General features: G+C 45.7%; 1 protein-coding gene across 1 annotated transcript in view; it reads right to left on the minus strand.

Moving 5' to 3' along the window:
• LOC136006344 (AF4/FMR2 family member 1-like) overlaps nucleotides 1–20,459 on the minus strand; it is a 60,547-nt gene that overhangs the window by 25,460 nt on the left and 14,628 nt on the right. Inside the window, 2 exon segments of the mRNA XM_065664372.1 lie at nucleotides 5,171–6,076; nucleotides 6,639–6,759. Coding sequence (XP_065520444.1) covers nucleotides 5,171–6,076; nucleotides 6,639–6,759 — 1,027 coding nt within the window.

Consider the following 20,459-nt stretch of genomic DNA (forward strand, 5'->3'; position numbering starts at 1 on the left):
GTAAAAAGTTGGTTATAAAGCAACCACCTGCAAGGTGCAGTTAAATGCTTGGCTTCAAATTCAGAATACTGTTCAGGCAGTTCATGCTGGTCTCCAGGCTGGGTCCAGCTGCCAAGATCTAACTTTTCCAAAGTTTGTGAAGGACTTTACCATCATCACTGCGGGGGGGGGTGGGGGGGGTGGGGGGGGGGTGGGGGTGGGGTGTCGGGTGTGCAGAAGGGCAGCACAGGTTTAAGTAATGACAGCAGTGGTTAAGCCTTCAAGATGCTATTTTAAGATCAATATATATTATATTGATGGGACTCTTCTGGAAGAGCCAAAAATAGTCTTTCAGAGGCAGGAACACAGCGCAACAGAACTGCAGCCCCAGTGGCACACACTACCTTCCTCTCACTCTTGTGTACAAACTCACACAGCTGGCACTAGACAATCACAGCTTCAAAAAGAATTAGGAAACCCGAGGGATCCAGCAAAACCGTTTCTCTGACATTTTCCACACTGGCTCACAAGCCAGCCACTCATTCCTGTTGCCCTGCATTTCAAGAATATTAACTTGGTAATGCCAAGCACTCAGGAGAAATGTGAAAATCTGTGTCATACGGATGTTTTGCCATTTGCTGTGTTAAGACAGATGGAGCAGCTTATAGCACTTCCTGGTTTTTCTCTCACTTCCGAACTACTGCTTCTTGCTTGACTTACCAGAGCCCACTACTAAAACCATGCTTTGAAGACAGGATTATCTATTCATTTTGATACCTTCTCAACAGTACTATATCAGAATGTTTCTATGCATGTTTATTCACATACCTTTATAAAACTTGTGGTTTAGTCACCATAGTACAGGTGAAGGTTTGGAAAATTACTCACACCCACAACTGCAGGATATTAATTTTACTCATTAACATACAGCCATTGACTGAAAATTAGTTAGTACAGAAAAGAAGTAGCTGTTTACATACATAACATTTAACAAGTACTGATTTTGTTCTGTATAGCAATGATAACTAAAATCAGAAGTGCTCTTAAGTTCTCTTTCAATTCACTTGTTGGCTCCTGACTTTGCAAACTACTGAGGACCACAGGATTCTTCCCTTTTTTATCTTGTTTGATTTTTTGTTTGGTTGGTTATTTTTTGTCCCTCCTTTTTAAACACAGCACTCTTTACAGTTGCCAATGAGAAAGGCAATGGTCTAAATGCTGTGCTGGAATCATATCTGATTCCAGCAAAGATGGCTAATCACAAGGACTTCCTAGGAAGAACAAGAAGCAAAAAAGCCTCAACCAAAAAACTTCCCAGTGATTAATATGCTATGACCAGTTGTTTAAACCCAAGTTTCCCATAGCAGTCTGGGTGAGACACTGACTCCTGAGTCATCTGGAAAGATGCAACACAGTTTATGGAAATTATTATGTGACCTTATCTATCCTGCTCTTGCTCTCTGCAGGACTCACAAATAGCCACCTAACTGCTCTTTCTCAGTGTCTCATTGCTTTGCAAAATGATGGATTTAGCAACTAAATTTAGACAAATGTTCTGCAATGGTGCCTAGAGATGCTCTATGGAGAGAAGTTACTTACCTCTCTCGGTGCAAAGTCGGGGGGGGGGGGTGGGAGAAAGAAATAGTAATTACAAAGGAATACAAAAGGGAGAGGGGAAATAGAAGACCAATCTCTCTTCTATTAATGATAATAAATATATGATAAATTATATGAATAAATGCAATAAATCATAACAAATATGTTGGTAGAAAGACAACTATTTTGCTTAAGGTTAAACACCCATTAGGTATTCATTAGGTAAGACCAAAGAACAGTGCTATATATTTGTTAAGATTTTTATTTTTAAAGGATGCAGGATTAAAGCAATATATTTATTTGTAGTTTACAGGGTTCACCTTTCTGACCGCTCTGGCCAGTAGAAAAGCTTGCTTGCCATTGAGAGAAGTCAAAAGTTATTTTTCTACAATAGACTTTACTTTTGTCATCCAAACTTCTTTCTAGGTATTGAGTCATTACTATATACTAAGCAACAATCATGTTTTAACTTGTGACTGTTCATAAATGAGGTGAACAGAACTCTAGGGCAGCAATCCCATTTTGAACAGAGAGATCTCTGTGTGGATCTTGTGCTTCAAGGATAATAGTGTTACCAGACAGACCTCACATGTATGGGCTTCTTCACTGTTTGTTGTTGTTTTGTTTTTTTAAGTGGGGTGCTTTGCAGTTTGCAGGTGAAAGAGTCCAATAAGGTCTCATTACATGAGATAAAAAGGAGCTACTCCCCAATATTTACAAAACTGACAGGAAAACAAAGATAATCTCCAGTGAGCTTCAAGTGCTATACATTCCTCCAGACACTATGCCCTATGGACAAATTTATAAACACTCTCTCTCAAACCAGCCTCACTGCTTCTTGGCCCTGCTGTCCAGCCAGTTCCCTTTAAGACATCACAGTCTTTGTTAATGGAAGTAATACAAGGCTCTCTGTTGGTCCTGTGCTCTTCTGAAGACATGAAAAGAATTTAAGCAAAGATGCTTTAAAAGCATCTTTCTTTAGGTGCTGTAAGAAGAGGTAAAACCTGGCACATTAGGAGAAGGGATACACCTAAACTTCATGTATGCTACATTTTTAAGTCTTCTCACAGTAAATCTCGAAAGAGGCCTTAAAGAGATGTTTGAAAGTGAAGTTTTTTATTTTGGAGGAGGGGGGGAAAGAGCTGTACAGTTTCTTTATGTGAATGCAAAGTGAGTCACTGCACAGTTAGCCACTGAGGATTAATTCACTCTGCAATGAATCTGCTTGTCTATTCAGACTGGAAGGCTTAACTTGTCAGTGTTGCCATGAACAGAAGCTGTCAATAGTGAATTCACAGCTGCAGGTGACAGATGCCTTAGAAATTCAATTAGCCAAAAAACATGAGGCAGAGGAAATGATTTTCCTAAGTGATGTCAAGAGAAATGATGAGAAAAACTGTATTTGGCATGTGGCTGTTCAGTACAACCGGGGACGAACAGTTTAAATGAAACTTGTAAAACCATGTTCCCAGTTACTGGAAGAGGGAAGACAGCAGTGTTTCTGCTATTCTAGACCTATTCACTGTCAGGGTCATGGGAGGGCAGGAGCCTCCCTGCAGCTCCTATTTCACCAAAAACAAAAGGGAAGGCCAACTCTTCAGCTGAGGGACCCCCTCTTCAGCCTTCCCAAGATCCTTTCTTTGGGCAGATCTTTCACCTGCAAACACAACTCACTGGATGTTTCCTAAAAGCAAATCAGCCCAGCTCTGTTCCTCAGTCATCTCTTTTGTAGTGTACATCCAGCACACAGGGAATATATCCAGGTGTGCAACCACACTGTTTCTTCCTCTTCATGCTCCAGCCTTCAGCACTGGAAGACTGTATCATCAAATATATGTTGATCATTTAAATCAAACAGGAGTAAGTAAATATTACCACATGCCTGAAACAGGCAGAAACTGATGCAGTGTTTTTTTCACTAGAGCTTACAGAGCCATTATCCAAAACACCTGTACACAGAAGAGAGTCAGAGGTCACAGCCTGTAAAATACTTACCTCAAATGAAGATCATTCCAGTGCATTCGCAAAAGGTTTCATCTATCAGCTTTGAAATGGACTAAGCATAGAATTAAATATAGGGGTTTGGTTTGTGCAAAAACATTCCTTTATCTTGAAATCCCTTTTTATTATGTTCTTACACTGAAACGGATCTAATAGCACTCTTGCACCAGCATGAGTAATGCTACTTGTGCTCTGGCAGCTGTAGGATTTTTATGGGCATTTGTATTCAGACTAAAGTGCTCAATGGAAAGGGAGAAAGGAGCTTAATTTAGCATATGGCATCATAGATAATACTGCCCTATCTAAAATATTAAACCCATAAATGCTTTTTACCTTTTTTTGCAATGAAGAATGTAAGGGCTTGCAGTACTTCTCCCCCAGGAGTAAAATGTCCCGTCAAGCAAATACTGAAATGCAGGCCACAGTGCACTTCCTTATTTTGAGGTAGGATGCGCACTGCCAAGCCTACTTTGATGCAAATAAAGTCAGCATTATAGGATTTTCACAACGCTTCATCAATGTCATCCTGCCAGTTTCCTCTCATTTTCCACAAGAAATTGCCTACAGCCGTTTGCAGCTGATCAACCCCTCTTCTACAAAAGGCAGATCGCACCCACACTCTCCCTTTCTATTACAAAGGCAAAATACAATCTGAAAACTATCTCCACCTCTCTCCTTGCCCAGCTGCCTTAGGTCTCAGTCCTTGACAGAGAAAGGACAAGTGTAGTGACTAGAACTAAGATATGCTCAAGCTTGCTGCCCAGGATGCCTTCTGCTGACAACAACAAACACAAAAGAGTTCTGCTCCTTTTGCTCATAGCTGGGGGACAAGAAAGAGCCTACAGTCTTTCCCTGAATGCAGAATTTTAGAGGACTTTCAGGATCTTTCTTATGATTTAGAATTCTACTTCTGCACTAAATTTGCTTCAAGAAATTGTTCAAAGAGCATTGGATGGAGCGGGAAACAGAATGGTGTCATGCTTCCCAAGGGCTAAGTCCATCTGGTAGAAATCTTCAGGATATTTTTGGTTTACATTGATGCTTTTCTGAGGTTACATCTTACAAACTCACTTAGGAGAACCCTGGGGTGTTCACAGAAAATTACCCAAAACCCCAAAAAGCCCAAAAACCTTCAACCTATCAGGTGACCATAGAACTCACTGCACAGTCAGCTGTCCCAGTACTCAGCAAAGATACGAGACTTCTACTCACCAGCACTCAGACCAAGTACTGATGCTCTGCATGCACTAACCGTAGGTTCATCACCCCGTGACTTTCTCAGCGTATCATTTCCCCCTTCTTCTTTTCAACAATCTCTACAGGCAAAACAAAAGTCATAGCAACAGAAGCAGCCACTCTAACCATAAGGCCTGCTACAGCCTCACTGATAAAAAAGACAGAATCATGGCAAGTGCTGCATTTTCACCATCCAGGTATCTCCCCAAGATGTACTGGCCAAAGGCAATCTAAAAATACACCTTCTAAAAATGATAAGGTGTGCACAGCCATCAGGGCTTCTCATAGTCTCTGCCCTTTGGTGACCTGTTCTCCCGTAGCTGAACTTACCCTGCCAGCAACAGAGACCCCAACTCACCTTTATGGGCTCAGAAGGGATTTCTGATTTGGATAGTTTGGCTCTGGCATTCACCTTAAAATCTGAGATCTTTTCAAAGGGCTCTCTATGGTATTCCTCCAGGAGAGGTTTCAGATCCGGTGATTCCTCTGGTGCCTGATCTTGGCCATCCATTGGTCTGACATAGGCAGTTGGTTTCTGCTGCATCACACTCATTTTTGAAGGCAAAGCTGTGGGAAAAGTCTGAGAGGAAGGCCGAGTGTTGCTGCTCAGGTTAATGTCTGAGCTGAACTGACCTTCCTCTTCCTCTGATCCTGTCACTAGGTCTGAAAATGATTTTGTTTGACTGTAGGTCAGCTCCTGGCTTTTGCTGCTCTTTTCTGACTTGGAACTGACGTGCAGGTCGGAACGTAGAGGTGACACAGGTTCCAGTGGAGAAGCCAAAGGTGTCAGAAATGAAGAAAATGAGAAAATGGAGTAGTCCAGATCATCAGCACGACCTTCACCAGCCACATGCCTGTCATTTCCCTTGTGATGAAGACCTTCATGACTTTCCTTGTCACCACGACTGCCTTCGCGACTGTGGCTCCGACCGTTGGATGAGCTGCCACTCTGGATGTGCAAACCTGAATCAGGTTTTGCTCTTGATTGTACCATTTTGTAGGGAGTTGAGTGGTGAACAGGAGGAACAGTTACAGCCATAGTGGGTGGATGGTGGGTTGTGTCATGGAATGAAGGTGATGATATAGGGCTGGTATTTTCATCAAAGAAGTGTGGGAAATGAGGTACTTCAGGTGAGACTGGAGGAAGAACTTTGTGAAGCCCTAAGAAATCCCATTGGGTTTTGGAGTTGATGAGCCCCATGACATCCTCATAATTGCCCAGCACATTCCGAATTTGGTTTGACAAGTCATCTCCTTTATGAGTCTGCAAAAGAAGAACAGAGGCAGAAATGGAAAAAGCATGGACCCTCAATTTCAAGACATTCAGCTCCATAAGAGAGATTCTTCAGGATCTTAATTTCATCACCACGTATCACCACATGCAAAGTTACGCAAGCTCATCTTGATCCTGCAGTGCAGTCCCTCCAAAGCAACTGGGACTGCTCTACTCACTATTAGTTCTTCTGAGCCAAACTTGTAGGTGCGCCTGCAGCCTTCAGGAACACTAACATCAGACCCATTGGTTTCTATCACAGCTGCCCACAGACAGGCAGCCAAGCTGCTCTTGGGTGCTCTCCCTCAAACTCCCAAACTACAGGAAATAGCCCCCAAATCAATCTGCCCAACCCAAAGACCTTACTGCGCTTGCACCATCTTCAGAGCTTTAAACACATACTCTGATGAGTTTAAGTTAAGCAGATGCGAAGATGCTGGTTCTGCACGTATCATACTCAAGTCTGCTACACCATCTGCAGAAGCCACAGCTCTGCTCTTACGCTCCCACCATCTTTCCTCCTCTCCCTCCACCACACCAATCCCACCATTACCTTATAGGGTGCTGCAAAGATGGGAGGCTTCTCAGGGAGCTTGTTTTTCTCCTGCTGAGCCTCCCTAATTCGTCTCTCTCTCTCTCTAGCACGCAGCAGGTTTCTGTCCTCATTGTACAAGCTTTAGGAAAGAGAGAAAGAAAGGATGGTTAACACTTTACACCACTGTTATCAGCAAGTACCTACTGTGCTTTTCAGACAACAGCGTATGTCCAGCATGAAAGTCATTTTGAACAGGATGCTTATAGTTGACAAATCTGTTATGTCATGTTAATGCATGGTAATATAATACATACTAGGTAGAGCAAGCATCCTTCTCAGTGGTTCCTATTCTTGATACCATACATCAAGAAAGGTGGGAAGGGAAAAACTATCCATCCATTGAATTGTGAAACAGTGGCTCCAGACTCTTTTCAGTGGTGCCCAATGGCAGGACGAGGACCAATGGCCATAAACTAAAAGTCAAGAAGTTTCACCCCAACGTGAGGAAGAACTTCTTTACATTAAGGATGGCAGAGCACTGGAACAACCTGCCCAGGAGAGCAGTGGTGTCCCCCTCTCTGGAGACATTCAAAAGGTGCCTGGGCACGTTCCTGTGTAATCTGCTCTATGTGGCCCTGCCTTGCACCAGGGAGGTGGGCTAGACGATCTTCAGAGGTCCCTTCCAACCCTCATGAGACTGTGATTCTGTGTACCTCTTCACCTGAGAGTAAAAAAGAATCTACTATTTTGAAGGTGTTGCCACTTTCAGAGACTGAACTTTGCCAGCTTTATAAACAGGCTTGAAAACTTAGTCTTTACTTTAAATGGGCAGTCAGAAAGCTGCTTACCTGCCAAACCATGCAGTTGCATTTAAAGCAATCATGCAAATGTATTTAAAGCGGTGCTCTCAGAAATTTGGAGAGCACCAGGTCAAATCTCCCTGTTCCTCCTCAACCACATATGCATACACTCAATTCCACCATCCCCGCATCAAAACAGCAATAAAGCTGTGGAACATGCGCAGCAGAATAACTTCATGGAAAAGCAGATCCTTTAAACTACACCACCTCTGTGAAATACTGCTGCAAAATCTGGGAATATTTATGGACATTTGTCAAGCAGCAGCATGGAGGCACAGTATGTGGATGCAGGTACTGGCCTCCTCTCCTATTTCTACTCACAGGCACACTATGTGCATGCATATTTTGCTCTCCTCCCTCCTCTTTCTACACGTACTGCTCGGTTTACTTGCAGACTGCAATTCCTGTATTCCTCTTAGAACACTCGACTTCACGACCGTCCCAGTTTGGAAGGGAAGAGCCTTGCCTTCCCCACCACTGACATCTTCTCAAATACCACACCAATGATCACCTACTGAAAGTCGAGCTAGAGGGATGACTTTCCTGAAACAGTTAATCAAGAGGTCCAGTTACTGCAAAAGTGGTTTCCTGACACAATGTGAGCTATGGAAAACTATGCTGATGGCAAACTTCCATTTATGCAGCTTCTGCAGCAAGGATGTACTGTGCCACTAAGACTGAAAAACATATTCAGGGTTAGACTGTGCACACTTAAAAGAGTTTCCAAACACAGCAAAACAGAAGTGTCCAGTAAGTTCTCATGTAGCTCACTTCTGCAAACAAGCTGAAAAAAAGAAGGAATCACAGATCCCTGATTCAGTAAATACACACCAATAAATATAAATCCTACTGTTACAAACAATATATAAGAGAAGCATTTCCTCTGTGCATCTAACGTCATTTTGCAAGTGAGCAATCTCATACACATAATCAGGTAGCTGATCGCTTGCCCTGCGTGCCAGGAAAGCTTTTTGTGCTCCCAGATACGGGAGATACCAACTGCACAAGGTAAAAACCTAAGAGGAATTATAAGGCAAAGTGGAAGGAATCTTGCTACACCTACTACTGGAACTTGTACCTGTAAGAATGATTTTTTAAGAGAATGCATTTCAAGTTGACCACATGTTTTCAACCTATCTGATCGAGTTATCTGGAAAATTTTTACTGAATGAAAAACCATTCTCCAGACATTCCAGGAAGTAAAACATGATTCTGTAAATGACGGCTGGACTTGATGATCTTAAAGGTCTTTTCCAACCTCGTCCATTCTGTGATTCTGTTCTATGACTCAAATCTACCTGGGATCACGAAGCTCCTCTTCCCTCACCGGGCCCCAGCCCATTTCCCCCATGGCTGCACAAGCACTCGAGCCAACACAGCAGGGAGGGCAAGTGGCAGCCTTTGCTTCTTGTCAACCTCTTTGTCCTGTTGTCAGTACCTTAACAAATTATACAAGTCTCTTGCAAGGAGCTCTCCTGAGGTGTTCAGACTAATCAAAACCTACTGCCACAAGGTGCTCAGCTCCAGCTCCGCACCCCCCTCCCCACTCGTTCTTTTCAAGCTGCCACCGAGTATGCTTTTGAGCCCAATGATAGTATTCAGTGCAATGGGGATGGCATAAATGGACAATTTTAAGTTCATTTTAATTCCTCCTCCTTGACCATCACCTGTTTTCCCTGTCATTTTTTCCCATCAGTTCTTCAGCCATAATTGTCATCATTTGACAGGCAGAGGAACATACAGGAAATTAAAAGACATGATGGGGATCTACTTGTGTGTCCCCTTCACTTGAACATCACCCCAAAGCTCCTTCTCCCACTTGACGTCTTCTGATACATGTGCATGGCTTGGGCAGCACAATGCTGCTGACGTCTCGGCCTGCCCTGTTACTATTTCTGTCCTGATGCACACCATGAATGCCAAATACTCAGACCTACACAGTACTTTTCAACACAACTGCAACATCAAATACACAAACTTGTTTGTTTTCTCCCCAGTACTTATTAAATTCCTCATGGTGTTGGCTGGAGTACACAGCACACACACATACTATATCACAGAATCACAGAATCCCAAGGGTTGGAAGGGACCTCAAAAGATCATCTAGTCCAACCCCCCCGCAAGAGCAGGGTAACCTACAGTACATCACACAGGAACTTGTCCAGGCGGGCCTTGAATATCTCCAGTGTAGGAGACTCCACAACCCCCCTGGGCAACCTGTTCCAGTGCTCTGTCACTCTTACAGTAAAGAAGTTCTTCCTGATGTTAACGTAGAACTTCCTATGCTCCAGTTTACATCCATTGCCCCTTGTCCTATCACTGGATATCACTGAAAAAAGCCTAGCTCCATCATCCTGACACCTACCCTTTACATATTTGTAAACATTGATGAGGTCACCCCTCAGTCTCCTCTTCTCCAAGCTAAAGAGACCCAGCTCCCTCAGCCTCTCCTCATAAGGGAGATGTTCCACTCCCTTAATCATCTTTGTGGCTCTGCGCTGGACTCCTTCAAGCAATTCCCTGTCCTTCTTGAACAGAGGGGCCCAGAACTGGACGCAATATTCCAGATGCGGCCTCACCAAGGCTGAGTAGAGGGGGAGGAGAACCTCTCTTGACCTACTAACCACTCCCTTTCTAATGCACCCTAAGATGCCATTTGCCTTCTTGGCCGCAAGAGCACATTGCTGGCTCATGGTCATCCTCCTATCCACCAGGACCCCCAGGTCCCTTTCCCCTTCGCTACTTTCCAGCAGGTCAACCCCCAACCTGTACTGGTACATGGGGTTGTTCTTCCCCAGATGCAAGGCTCTACACTTGCCCTTGTTAAATTTCATCAAGTTTCTCCCCGCCCAACTCTCCAGCCTGTCCAGGTCTCGCTGAATGGCAGCACAGTCCTCTGGTGTGTCAGCCACTCCTCCCAGTTTTGTGTCATCAGCGAACTTGCTGAGGGTGCACTCAGTTCCCTCATCCAGGTCATTGATGAAAATATTAAACAGCACCGGTCCCAGCACCGACCCCTGAGGAACTCCACTAGTCACAGACCTCCAGCTAGATTCTGCGCCATTGACCACAACTCTCTGCTTTCTTCCTTTCAACCAGTTCTCGATCCACCTCACTACTTGATCGTCAAGCCCACACTTCCTTAGCTTATCTATGAGGATGCTGTGGGAGACAGTATCAAATGCCTTACTGAAATCAAGAAAAACTACATCTACCGCTCTACCATCATCCCTCCACCTAGTCACTTCCTCATAGAAGGCTATAAGGTTGGTCATACATGACTTCCCCCTCATAAAACCATGTTGGCTGTTCTTAATGACCCCCTCATCCTTGATATGCCTAGTGATGGAGTCAAGAATAAGTTGTTCCATCACCTTTCCAGGGATGGAGGTAAGGCTGACCGGTCTATAATTACCCGGGTCCTCCTTCTTGCCCTTCTTATAGACTGGTGTGACCTTTGCCATCCGCCAATCCTCAGGCACCTCTCCCGTTTCCCACGACTTACCAAAGATGATGGAGAGTGGCCTAGCAATGACCTCCACCAGCTCCCTCAGCACCCGTGGGTGCATTCCATCCGGACCCATCGATTTACAGATGTCCAGATTGCATAGCTGATCCCTAACCCAATCCTCACCTACCAAAGCAAACTCCTCCTTTGTCCTGACTCCTTCTGGGGCTATAGAAATCCAGGGCCCTCGGGGAGAGTCTGCAGGAGTAAAGACAGAGGCAAAGAAGGCATTCAGCACCTCTGCCTTCTTTATATCCTCTGTCTCCAGGGTACCCACTTCGTTCAGCAGTGGGCCTATATTGCCTCTTGTGTTAGTTTTATTTGCTATGTATTTGAAGAAGCCCTTTCTATTGTCTTTAACCCGACTAGCAAGATTGAGTTCCAAGGAGGCCTTAGCTGTCCTAATTGCCTCCCTACATCCTCTAACAACTGTCCTATATTCCTCCCAAGCGGCCAGCCCCTCCTTACATAATCCATAGATTCTCCTTTTCCACTTGAGTTTGCCCAGCAGCTCCTTGTTTAACCACGCCGGTCTCCTAGATCCCTTACTTGATTTCCTACTCATTGGGACGCTCCGATCCTGAGCTTGGAAGAAGCGGTCCTTGAATGCTGACCAACTATCTTGAGCCCCTTTACCGCCTAGTACACTTTCCCATGAGACTTCCCTTAGCAGTTGACTGAAGAGGCCAAAGTTGGCCCTTCGGAAATCCAGAACTGTGGCTTTGCTAGGTATTCTATTCCTCCCACACAGGATCCTAAACTCCACCATCTCATGGTCACTGCAGCCAAGGCTGCCATTGACCGTCACCATTTCGACCAAACCCTCCTTGTTGGCGAGTACTAAATCTAGCAGCGCTGCTCTCCTAGTTGGTACGTCCACCATTTGCATTAAGAAATTATCATCAATGCACTCGAGGAACCTCCTAGACTGTGAATGACTGGCTGTGTGAGTCTTCCAGAAAATATCGGGGTAGTTAAAATCCTCCACGACGACTAAGGCATGTAGTCGCGAGGCTACTTCCAGTTGCCTGTAGAAAGCCTCATCAACTCCTTCGTCCTGATGAGGAGGTCTGTAATAGACCCCCACAACTGATCACCCGTGCCAGTCTGTCCCTTAATTCGTACCCACAGACATTCCACTTGCTCCTCATCTGACCCCGGACAGAACTCAATACATTCTAGTTGCTCTCTCACGTAAAGAGCAACTCCACCACCTCGCTTCGCTGACCTATCTTTCCTAAAAAGGACATAGCCATCCATGACCACATTCCAGTCATGTGAACTGTCCCACCATGTCTCTGTAATCGCCACTAGATCATAACCTTTAGCCTGCACTCAGACTTCTAACTCCTCCTGTTTATTCCCCATGCTGCGTGCATTGGTGTACAGGCATTTCAGGGAGCCAGTCCTAGTACCCTTTTTCCCCTGCGGGACAGGGTCTAAAAAGCTATCCTTTCCCACAAATGAAACAAGAGATTGATAGTCCTCCTTAGCCCGCCATCCTTCAATCCCTAGCATGTTCCTCTTGGGCTTGTCCCCAACAGGCCCAGTTAAATCCCCTCCCCCCTTCATAACTAGTTTAAAGCCCTGTCAATAAGCCCTGCTAACTCCTGCCCCAAAACCCTTTTTCTTCTCTGGGACTGGTGTATCCCACCTGCCACCAGCAAACCAGGTGTCCCATACAGCAGCCCGTGACTGAAAAACCCAAACCCCTGCCTTTGGCACCAGTCACGTAGCCATACATTAACCTGCAGAGTCTTTTTATATATCCCTTCACCCTCGCTTGCAACAGGTATGGAGGCAAACACCACTTGCGCTCCAGACCCTTTAACCAGCCGTCCCAGGACCCTGTAGTCTCTCTTCATTGCCCTTACGTTCCTCGTAATAATTTCGTCACTGCCAACCTGAAAAACCAGCAGTGGGTAGTAGTCAGACGGCTGCACCAGTTCAGAGAGTTTCTTTTTAACATCTCTAATCCGAGCCCCAGGCAGGCAGCAGACCTCCCTGTGGGGTGGATCCGGTCGACAAATGGGCCCTTCTGTCCCCCTCAGAAGGGAGTCACCCACCACAATTACTCTTCTTTTCTTCTTGGTTGGGGAAGTTCTGAGGTATGTGGGTGAGTGACTAGCCCTGGGTGACTCACTAGATAGATTTGCCTCACCATCTCCATTCACCTGGCCCTGAATTTCCAAGACCTCGTACCTGTTATTCAAGGGCAATTGGGAGGGAGGAAGGGATTGTGAGGGTTTTTGCTTACCTCTCTGAGGAGGAACCTCCCTCCATACATCCTTGTCCATTAAGCTCTCTCCTTCTGTCTGATGGTAGGAGGGAAGGGGATCCATAACTTGTTGAACCACTTCCCTCTGCCCTTGCCTTAGGGTGTGGCTCCACCAATCTATTTCACTTTCACACTCTCTAATGGCTCTCAACCTTTCAACATCCTCCCTCAGTTCAGCCACCTGCCTGAGCAGGTCATTTATTTGCTCACAGCGAACACAAGCAGTATCACTGGCTCCCTCCAATACAAGTGCCAGGCTCAGGCATTCGCTGCAGCCAGAGACCTGCACAGCTGCATGTCTGCAGGAAGGCTCAGTCTGGATACCCACATTAGTACTCACTACAGCTTTCGATCGTGTTGTAACCATGATCTATCTGGTCAATGAATCCGTCTACGTCTCTCAGCACTCCTTCCCCCTCCTGTACTCCAGGCGAGTCCTCTCGATGAGGCAGTTGGAACGCTTCCCTGCGCGCTCCCCTGCCCGCTCGCCTGCCCGCGCGAACTGCCTCGACGCTCTCTGTTTGCCGGCTCTGGTCGCCGCGCTCCCTGGGAAGGTTTTTTAGCCACTCCCATCTGGGGCCACGCCTCCTGGCTCCACCCCCTGTGAGTCAGCCCCTCGCGGGAGCTGAGCTTCCGAGTCCTGGGCAAGTCCTGTTGAGGACTTGAGGCTCCCTCCTCAGTGGCTCTTGTCGCTCTGAGTTGAGGCTCCTGGACGCTGATCTCTCCCCTCTCCACTCCGGTGTTGCAGGCGTCCTCTCTCAAGCTACTCACCTCAGCAACTAGCTTTCCCCCAAATCTACTTTGTTACTGCAGTGTGCAGATCCTTGCAGCACCCTTCAGATCCAGGCCTCTCGCAGACAAGCTGTTCTGCTGGCACAGCTCTCTGCTGAAGCCCAAGCCGACAAGAAATGAAAGCACTTTAAAACGCTCATCTAAACAATACAGAAGAACAAAAGCCACAGCCAATCCAATCTCTTTTTAAAACAGATAGTTTTAAAATGAGTGAATCTCATTTTTATCTTCCCAGGTAAGAGACGGTTTGCCTCCTTCAGAAGGGACAGAGAAAGACCCAAAAGCCATGAGGTTGAACGCAAGCCTTTCTCGGGGAACACTGTCAAGGCTAAGAGAGAAACTTCTCTTCTACAAGACCCATTCCCAGCCTCCCTAACTATCTCTGTTACCTTTCAAAAACTTTTAACATCCATCACGTTCTAATCTGCATTATTATTTAGTAAGGCACATGCAATAGTACTCGAGGACTTGAGGTCTTTCAAGGTGCACTCTGGTAGTAGTGGCCATTCCTATAAAGCACTGAGGACTTTGAGTAACAGCTTCAGCATGGTACTAGTCATGCATCCTCTCTTGTAATGACTTCATTACCCCCTGCTTGCTTAGCTTTCAATAGTAATCTAAAACTTTTTTCCCTCATCAGCTTCTTAACATTAAAGTGATTGGCAAGGAGAAAATGGAGATCAACTTTCTCAAACCAACAACAAATACATGCAGTACTTCAGATGGATCTGGTTAACAAGCTGGGTATGATTTCCACACACCACATGGCTGATGTTGGGAGTCAGTGGGGATGCACATGTTTATCTGTGTTCTCCCTTTGCATGGTAAAACTTCACTGAACATGACCTGGTATTAACTGTTCGGCTTTTTTTATCTATGGTTGCTGGATTGAAAGGGCAGGAGCTGTGAACTACTCAAATTACTGATCTTGAGGGAAAATACACACCAGCATGCCACTATCAGCACTACGCCCAGACTGAAAATCATTACTGACGATCCACAGATATTGGCATGACCACGTGTGCATCTCCCTGGCTGGAAGAGCACTGAGAGGTTGAACTACTACGCAGTGAGACTCTGCTGAGAAACAAGCACGTGGAAATTCTGACCAAGAGGTTTTGTGGTTGGTTTGGTTGTTTCAATTTGCAGATCAGGAGGGTGAGCCAGAGCTCACTGACATTGCCAACACAGTTATTATTGGTTCCAACGAGCCTTGTGTTAGGCAACGAGAGCTCATTCTTCAGTCATGCAAAACAGGCCTGACCTCCGGCACACAAGAGCAAACCTCCAGCAAAACGAAGGGAAGTCGTCATTTGGACATGACACACCAGCTCACAAGGTTCATCTTCTGCACCATGCAGAAAACCCCAAAAAAAACACTAACCTAACAAAAAACCAAAACCCAAAAACTACTAAACCAAAACACCCCAAACAACAACAACAAAACCTCTAACCAAAGCCCCACAACTCCCCCCAAAATAGCCAAGCAGCCCTCAAACATTAAAAGGTTATGAACCTGGGTAAACAAAACCCTATCTGAGTCCATAAATGTTCATCAGAAACCAAGGCATCAGCACACCTGTTCATATTTCATCCTCTTTACCAGTTTCCCTTAATAATTAAGACGATGTTATTGTTAAGACAAAACAGAACATGTGTGTGCACATACAGGCACGAGCACAGGCAAATGTTACTGGAAAGAGGGCAAGCAGGACATCAGTCTGACACGGAGGAAGCACTGTGGAAAACCTTGCGGGCTATTTGTATTTGTGCTGTCAGTGCAGGTTCTTGTTTTGCATTATGCCCTGCTGTGAACACCTCACTAGATCTCAGCTTAGAGCAAGAGTTCAAACACTGACAGCAAAAACACCCCAAAACGCAAACACACATCAAAAATCACCACACTTTATGATGCTGCAAATTGTTTTCTACTAAAATACCGTGCTATTTCCATGTGGATTACGGATATCCTTCTATTTCTAGGCTGGCAAGCATCCAAATTCAGAGCAATCAAGCTGTTTTGCTCAGAGGTTCTGATTATATTCCAGGAAAAGGCAAACCCTAAACTACTGTAACTTGTGTCTCTTGCAACAATGCTATTGACAACGAGAAGTAGCTAGCTTTCCTATAGGTATCCCAACACTGAATTTAAAACATCTTACCTGCCGCTTGCTGCAAAAGCAGCAGCTGTAACACTTCTAAAGGCCTTTCCTTTCCCTCAGCCTTCCCTCATCCCAAGCTCTCTTCCCAGCAATAAATTCTCTCTAAAGAGTGCGTGAAAAGAAAGGGAGGAGGGATGGAGTGGAGGGGAAGGGACGCTGCCTTTCTGCCATAATGCCAGTGCCTGCAAGTTGCAAAGAGGACGAACGGGCCTGCTCGGGTCGGCCTGGCAGGCACGGGTGCTCTCCCACGTACGGGTCTCTGGGCCATTGCTCAGCAAGGTCAGTCATGCGCTGGTACTACTGCAGGCCTCCCTGTGCAGGCATGGCGACTGACGGCCCAGGCTGCTGCCCATGCACAGCTGACATTGCTGCTCAGGATCACTGTCCCTCTGCCTCCCTTTCTGAAAAGGGTAAAACCAACTTTCACTCCGAGTTGTCCTCCAACTTCAGTGTGCAGAAGGAGATGCAGTTGTAAAAGCAGAAGGATAAGGGAATAAACACCGAGTAGCTGCTTATTTGATCGTGCGGTTGAGAGCACCAGCCCTCCTGCCTCTAAGTTACAGACAAACTACCTGAAGACAACAGCTAACGCTCATGTCCGTTTGTGTGTTTTATCATGCGGGTGTCCAGCTTCCATGCTCGCAGTCTCATCTCATACTGAGGGGGCTTTCATTTAAAAACTAGCTGCATTGCACTAGATGGCATTCCTATTTCAGAGCAGAAGCAGCTGCTGTCTACTGCAACGTGCACTTCTTAAATACAAGCTTGTAGTTATCCTAGTCCCAGCATCTGCGGAGACACCTTTTCTGCCCACCGGTAACGTCACCATTTAGGGGAGGTGTCAATATGCTCTTCCAAGCTGTTGCAAACCTGGGCTATGCTGTAACTCACACCACTGCCCGGTCTCCCCAGATCAGTGCTAGGAAGCCGGGCAGAAAGCCCTGGAGAACCACAGCCGGCTCAGGCCCGCATGGGCCCGTGCCAGGAGGACAGGAGGCCTGCACGGCCTGCCAGGCGCCGCCACAGGAAACCCGTGCGGTGGAGCTGCCTGCCAGGCTCCCGGGAGCTGTCCCTCACACATCCCCGCTGCTGCCACAGCTGCAGGGTCACCCCTGCTCCTCTCCACAGCAGCAGCTTCGATACTTGCATTGTCCCAAAAGCCCACTCCCAAAACATCCAGATCATGTTCTGCTACGCACTCAAACAGGCACATACTTCTCCATGCTGGAGCAGGTCCTTCACTGACTCCAGGAATGATACTCGGCTCACAGACTTCGGTAAAGCACGCACCCTGACCCATGGCATCATCCAGGCTTGGGTCTGTAACAGAAACCATGGAAACACCAACGTGCTCCGAAGACACTCTCAGTGACAATTGTTACTACAGAGTTCCAAATGCTGCTGGTACCCAACAATCCAGCCCGTGACAATGCTTTCAGAACACAGACTGGTGCAGGGAGAAATTCCGCCTCTCCTCCTGTCCTGCGTGTTCTCTGAACGAAAAGGAAATAAAGACCCTTCATAGAATTTAGCCCACACCCTCCAAATCCTCAAATGGCTGTGCACTTAAAAGCGCACCCTGGGATTCGGAACACTATTCCTCAGCCTACTACGGTCCACAATCCTCTGACGGCTCAGAAGAGGAAAAAGATTTGTGAGAATATGCAAATAATTGATGGTGACAACCTCTGCCTGCTCCAAAAAGGCAAACAAAAGGTTCAGGACTTGGAGTTCCCCTTAGGCACCCAAATGTTTAAAATCTAACCTTCACTTCCTTGTAAATGAAATCCATTCTAGCAATACTGCACTAGACAGGCCGTGGGTACTTTCAAAGAAGGCGTGACACTCTCCATCTGAAATGTGTCCACTAGGAGTGCTCCAAGCTGCAGAGCTCTCCCAAGCAGCAGGGCACCCTATTGCTCCTCCCCTTCACACTGACAGGAGCTTTCCTGCTCGCATCTACCAGTCCTCAGTCTCCACAGACACACACCTTTACCCTACAAGCAGAAAGCTTTCGACTGCAAGAGGCAAAAAAGCCTCCTGATGACTATCGAACACAAACGACCAGCTCCTAAAACGGTGAACCCTTGAGAGGTCAGAATACAGCCTGCAAACAGAGCCTGTTGGCAGAAAGATGCTCCCAACAAAAAGCAGGAGCTCATGCTGACGGCCAGCCTCACTTAATAACTGCACACAACAGCAACTCAGAAACTCTGGAGACATGTAACAGTTACTTCAGTTTACACAATCTTTACTGAATCGTCTTCAGTGAGGGCACCTGACTCTGTTGCCATAGAGGAAGCACCTGAACAAACCAAGAGGCAGTCTCTCCATTTCTGATGCTGCAGAAATCAAGTCTCTGAAGAAACCCAGGCTTTCAACCTCACCCCACATAGGCTGATGGTAATAGAACGCTGTCAGAAAAGGTGTTAATTATAAGTTAGACAGGGAATACAAAAGCTGTCATTCTCCATCTAAATGCAGATGTATTAGGAAGGCTTCTAAGAAGGTGTATATGCATGGAGTGTAATTACAAAGACAGTAGACAAGGCGTTGGAACGGTGATGAATTTAAGGCTTTGTTTGATTGGGATGTGGCAGGCAAAGGAGGAAATGTGAAAAATTTAAATCACCAGGTACGTGCAATGAAAAATCCCAAGCGCTTCACCTCTGAGAAGCGAGGCATGCTGTATACAGCAGCCTAACTCATCAGCACGTAGCGTGGCATCTCCCCAAACCAAGTAAGGGGTCCAACTGCCTTTCAGCCCTGAAGGCAACCATGTCTTTTGGGGTAGGTGAGTAAAGATCTGCAACTCAAGTGCTATTGCAGTAATTGAGTATGACAGAAAGATTCAGACAAAGCTGATGGTGCCTCAGATGCAACACTGGTGGAGCAGCTCTAGATGTGTGGTCTAGAATGGGACCTGAGTGCAGGACTATTTCCTAGGCTCAAGAGTCCCCCTTGCAGCTACACACCGAGCATCCTTGATTGTGGTGACCCAACTGTGACAAGACTGAGCTTACATGTGAGCAACTTTCGCAGGCAAGAGGAGCCTATCCATGTCTCCTCTCGCTTCATCAACAAGGACTGAAAAGTTAGCTTAGTCAGGATGCAGATATATGCCCAAATGCACTTGCACCCATGAAGATGAACATTTTTTTACCTGCCTTCCTAAAGCCAGCTGAGCTCCCACATAAAAACTGTGACACATTTCCAGATCAAAGACTTCCAGACTTCTACCAAGTATTATACACACACACAAACACACAAATTGTCACAAAGCCCTCACCGAGTGTCATGCACATCTCTACAGAATTAATGGAAAAATGATGCAAGGAAACAGTAGTGAAACAACAGAGGAAAAAGGCAGGGATAAGTGACGATTTTCCCCAGTGTTTCTTCCTCCAGAAAAATAGAAAGTTGAGAAATCAGCCAGAAAAAACCTATGTCAATGGGCAAGGGAAAAATCATCTCTAATGCTATACTCTCATTTTAATTGCCTCATATAAGGAGGAGAAAGATAGAGACAGCTGAAAAACACATTCCCTTCCCAGGGAATCCCCCAGAGTAAACATTACTTTTCATGCTCCACCCAGAGTAAGCACTACAATACAACAAAAACGTAAAGTAACTTTAAAACGAGATGACCTCGGATCAAACATTGCTAGGGAAAATGTGTGCTTAAGTGACCACACACGTACTGTAGTAACCCACGGTTGCAAAAGAACTGTTCTCAGAGTACGCAGCCTTCTGAAAAGCAACCAGTCTTTTTCTGAAGGGTGCTACCTACATTATGATTTTGTTAAAAATTGACTGCACTTAAAACTTCCTGTAACCAGAGTTCAGCTTTTAAATCAAGTGTTTCACATGGAAACATCCTGAATACAAGATCATGTTCTGCTTTCTCAGAAGTGACCTCTTCCCATTTTTATGTATTTAAAAGTCAAATGTCATCCTATCACCAAAAAACATTATTGTATTATTCCATACTTGCCACAGAGCAAGCCCAAGAACACTGGCAGCAGGGTAACTTTTTCAGTGGCACTTACCCTGCCACTGCAACACCTAGAGCTTGCTGCAAGGTCATTTTTCTTATTTCCCTTGATGAGAACAGGGGTAAAGCACTTAGCAACTGCCATGAATTAAGAATGTACAAAGGAACTCAAATGTGGCCACTTACTGCAGCACCATGGTAATTTGTTTGCATAAATCAGTGTTCAGACAGTATGAAGGCAACAA

Source organism: Lathamus discolor, chromosome 1 (genome assembly GCF_037157495.1).
Source record: "Lathamus discolor isolate bLatDis1 chromosome 1, bLatDis1.hap1, whole genome shotgun sequence".
Lineage (NCBI taxonomy): Eukaryota > Metazoa > Chordata > Aves > Psittaciformes > Psittacidae > Lathamus > Lathamus discolor.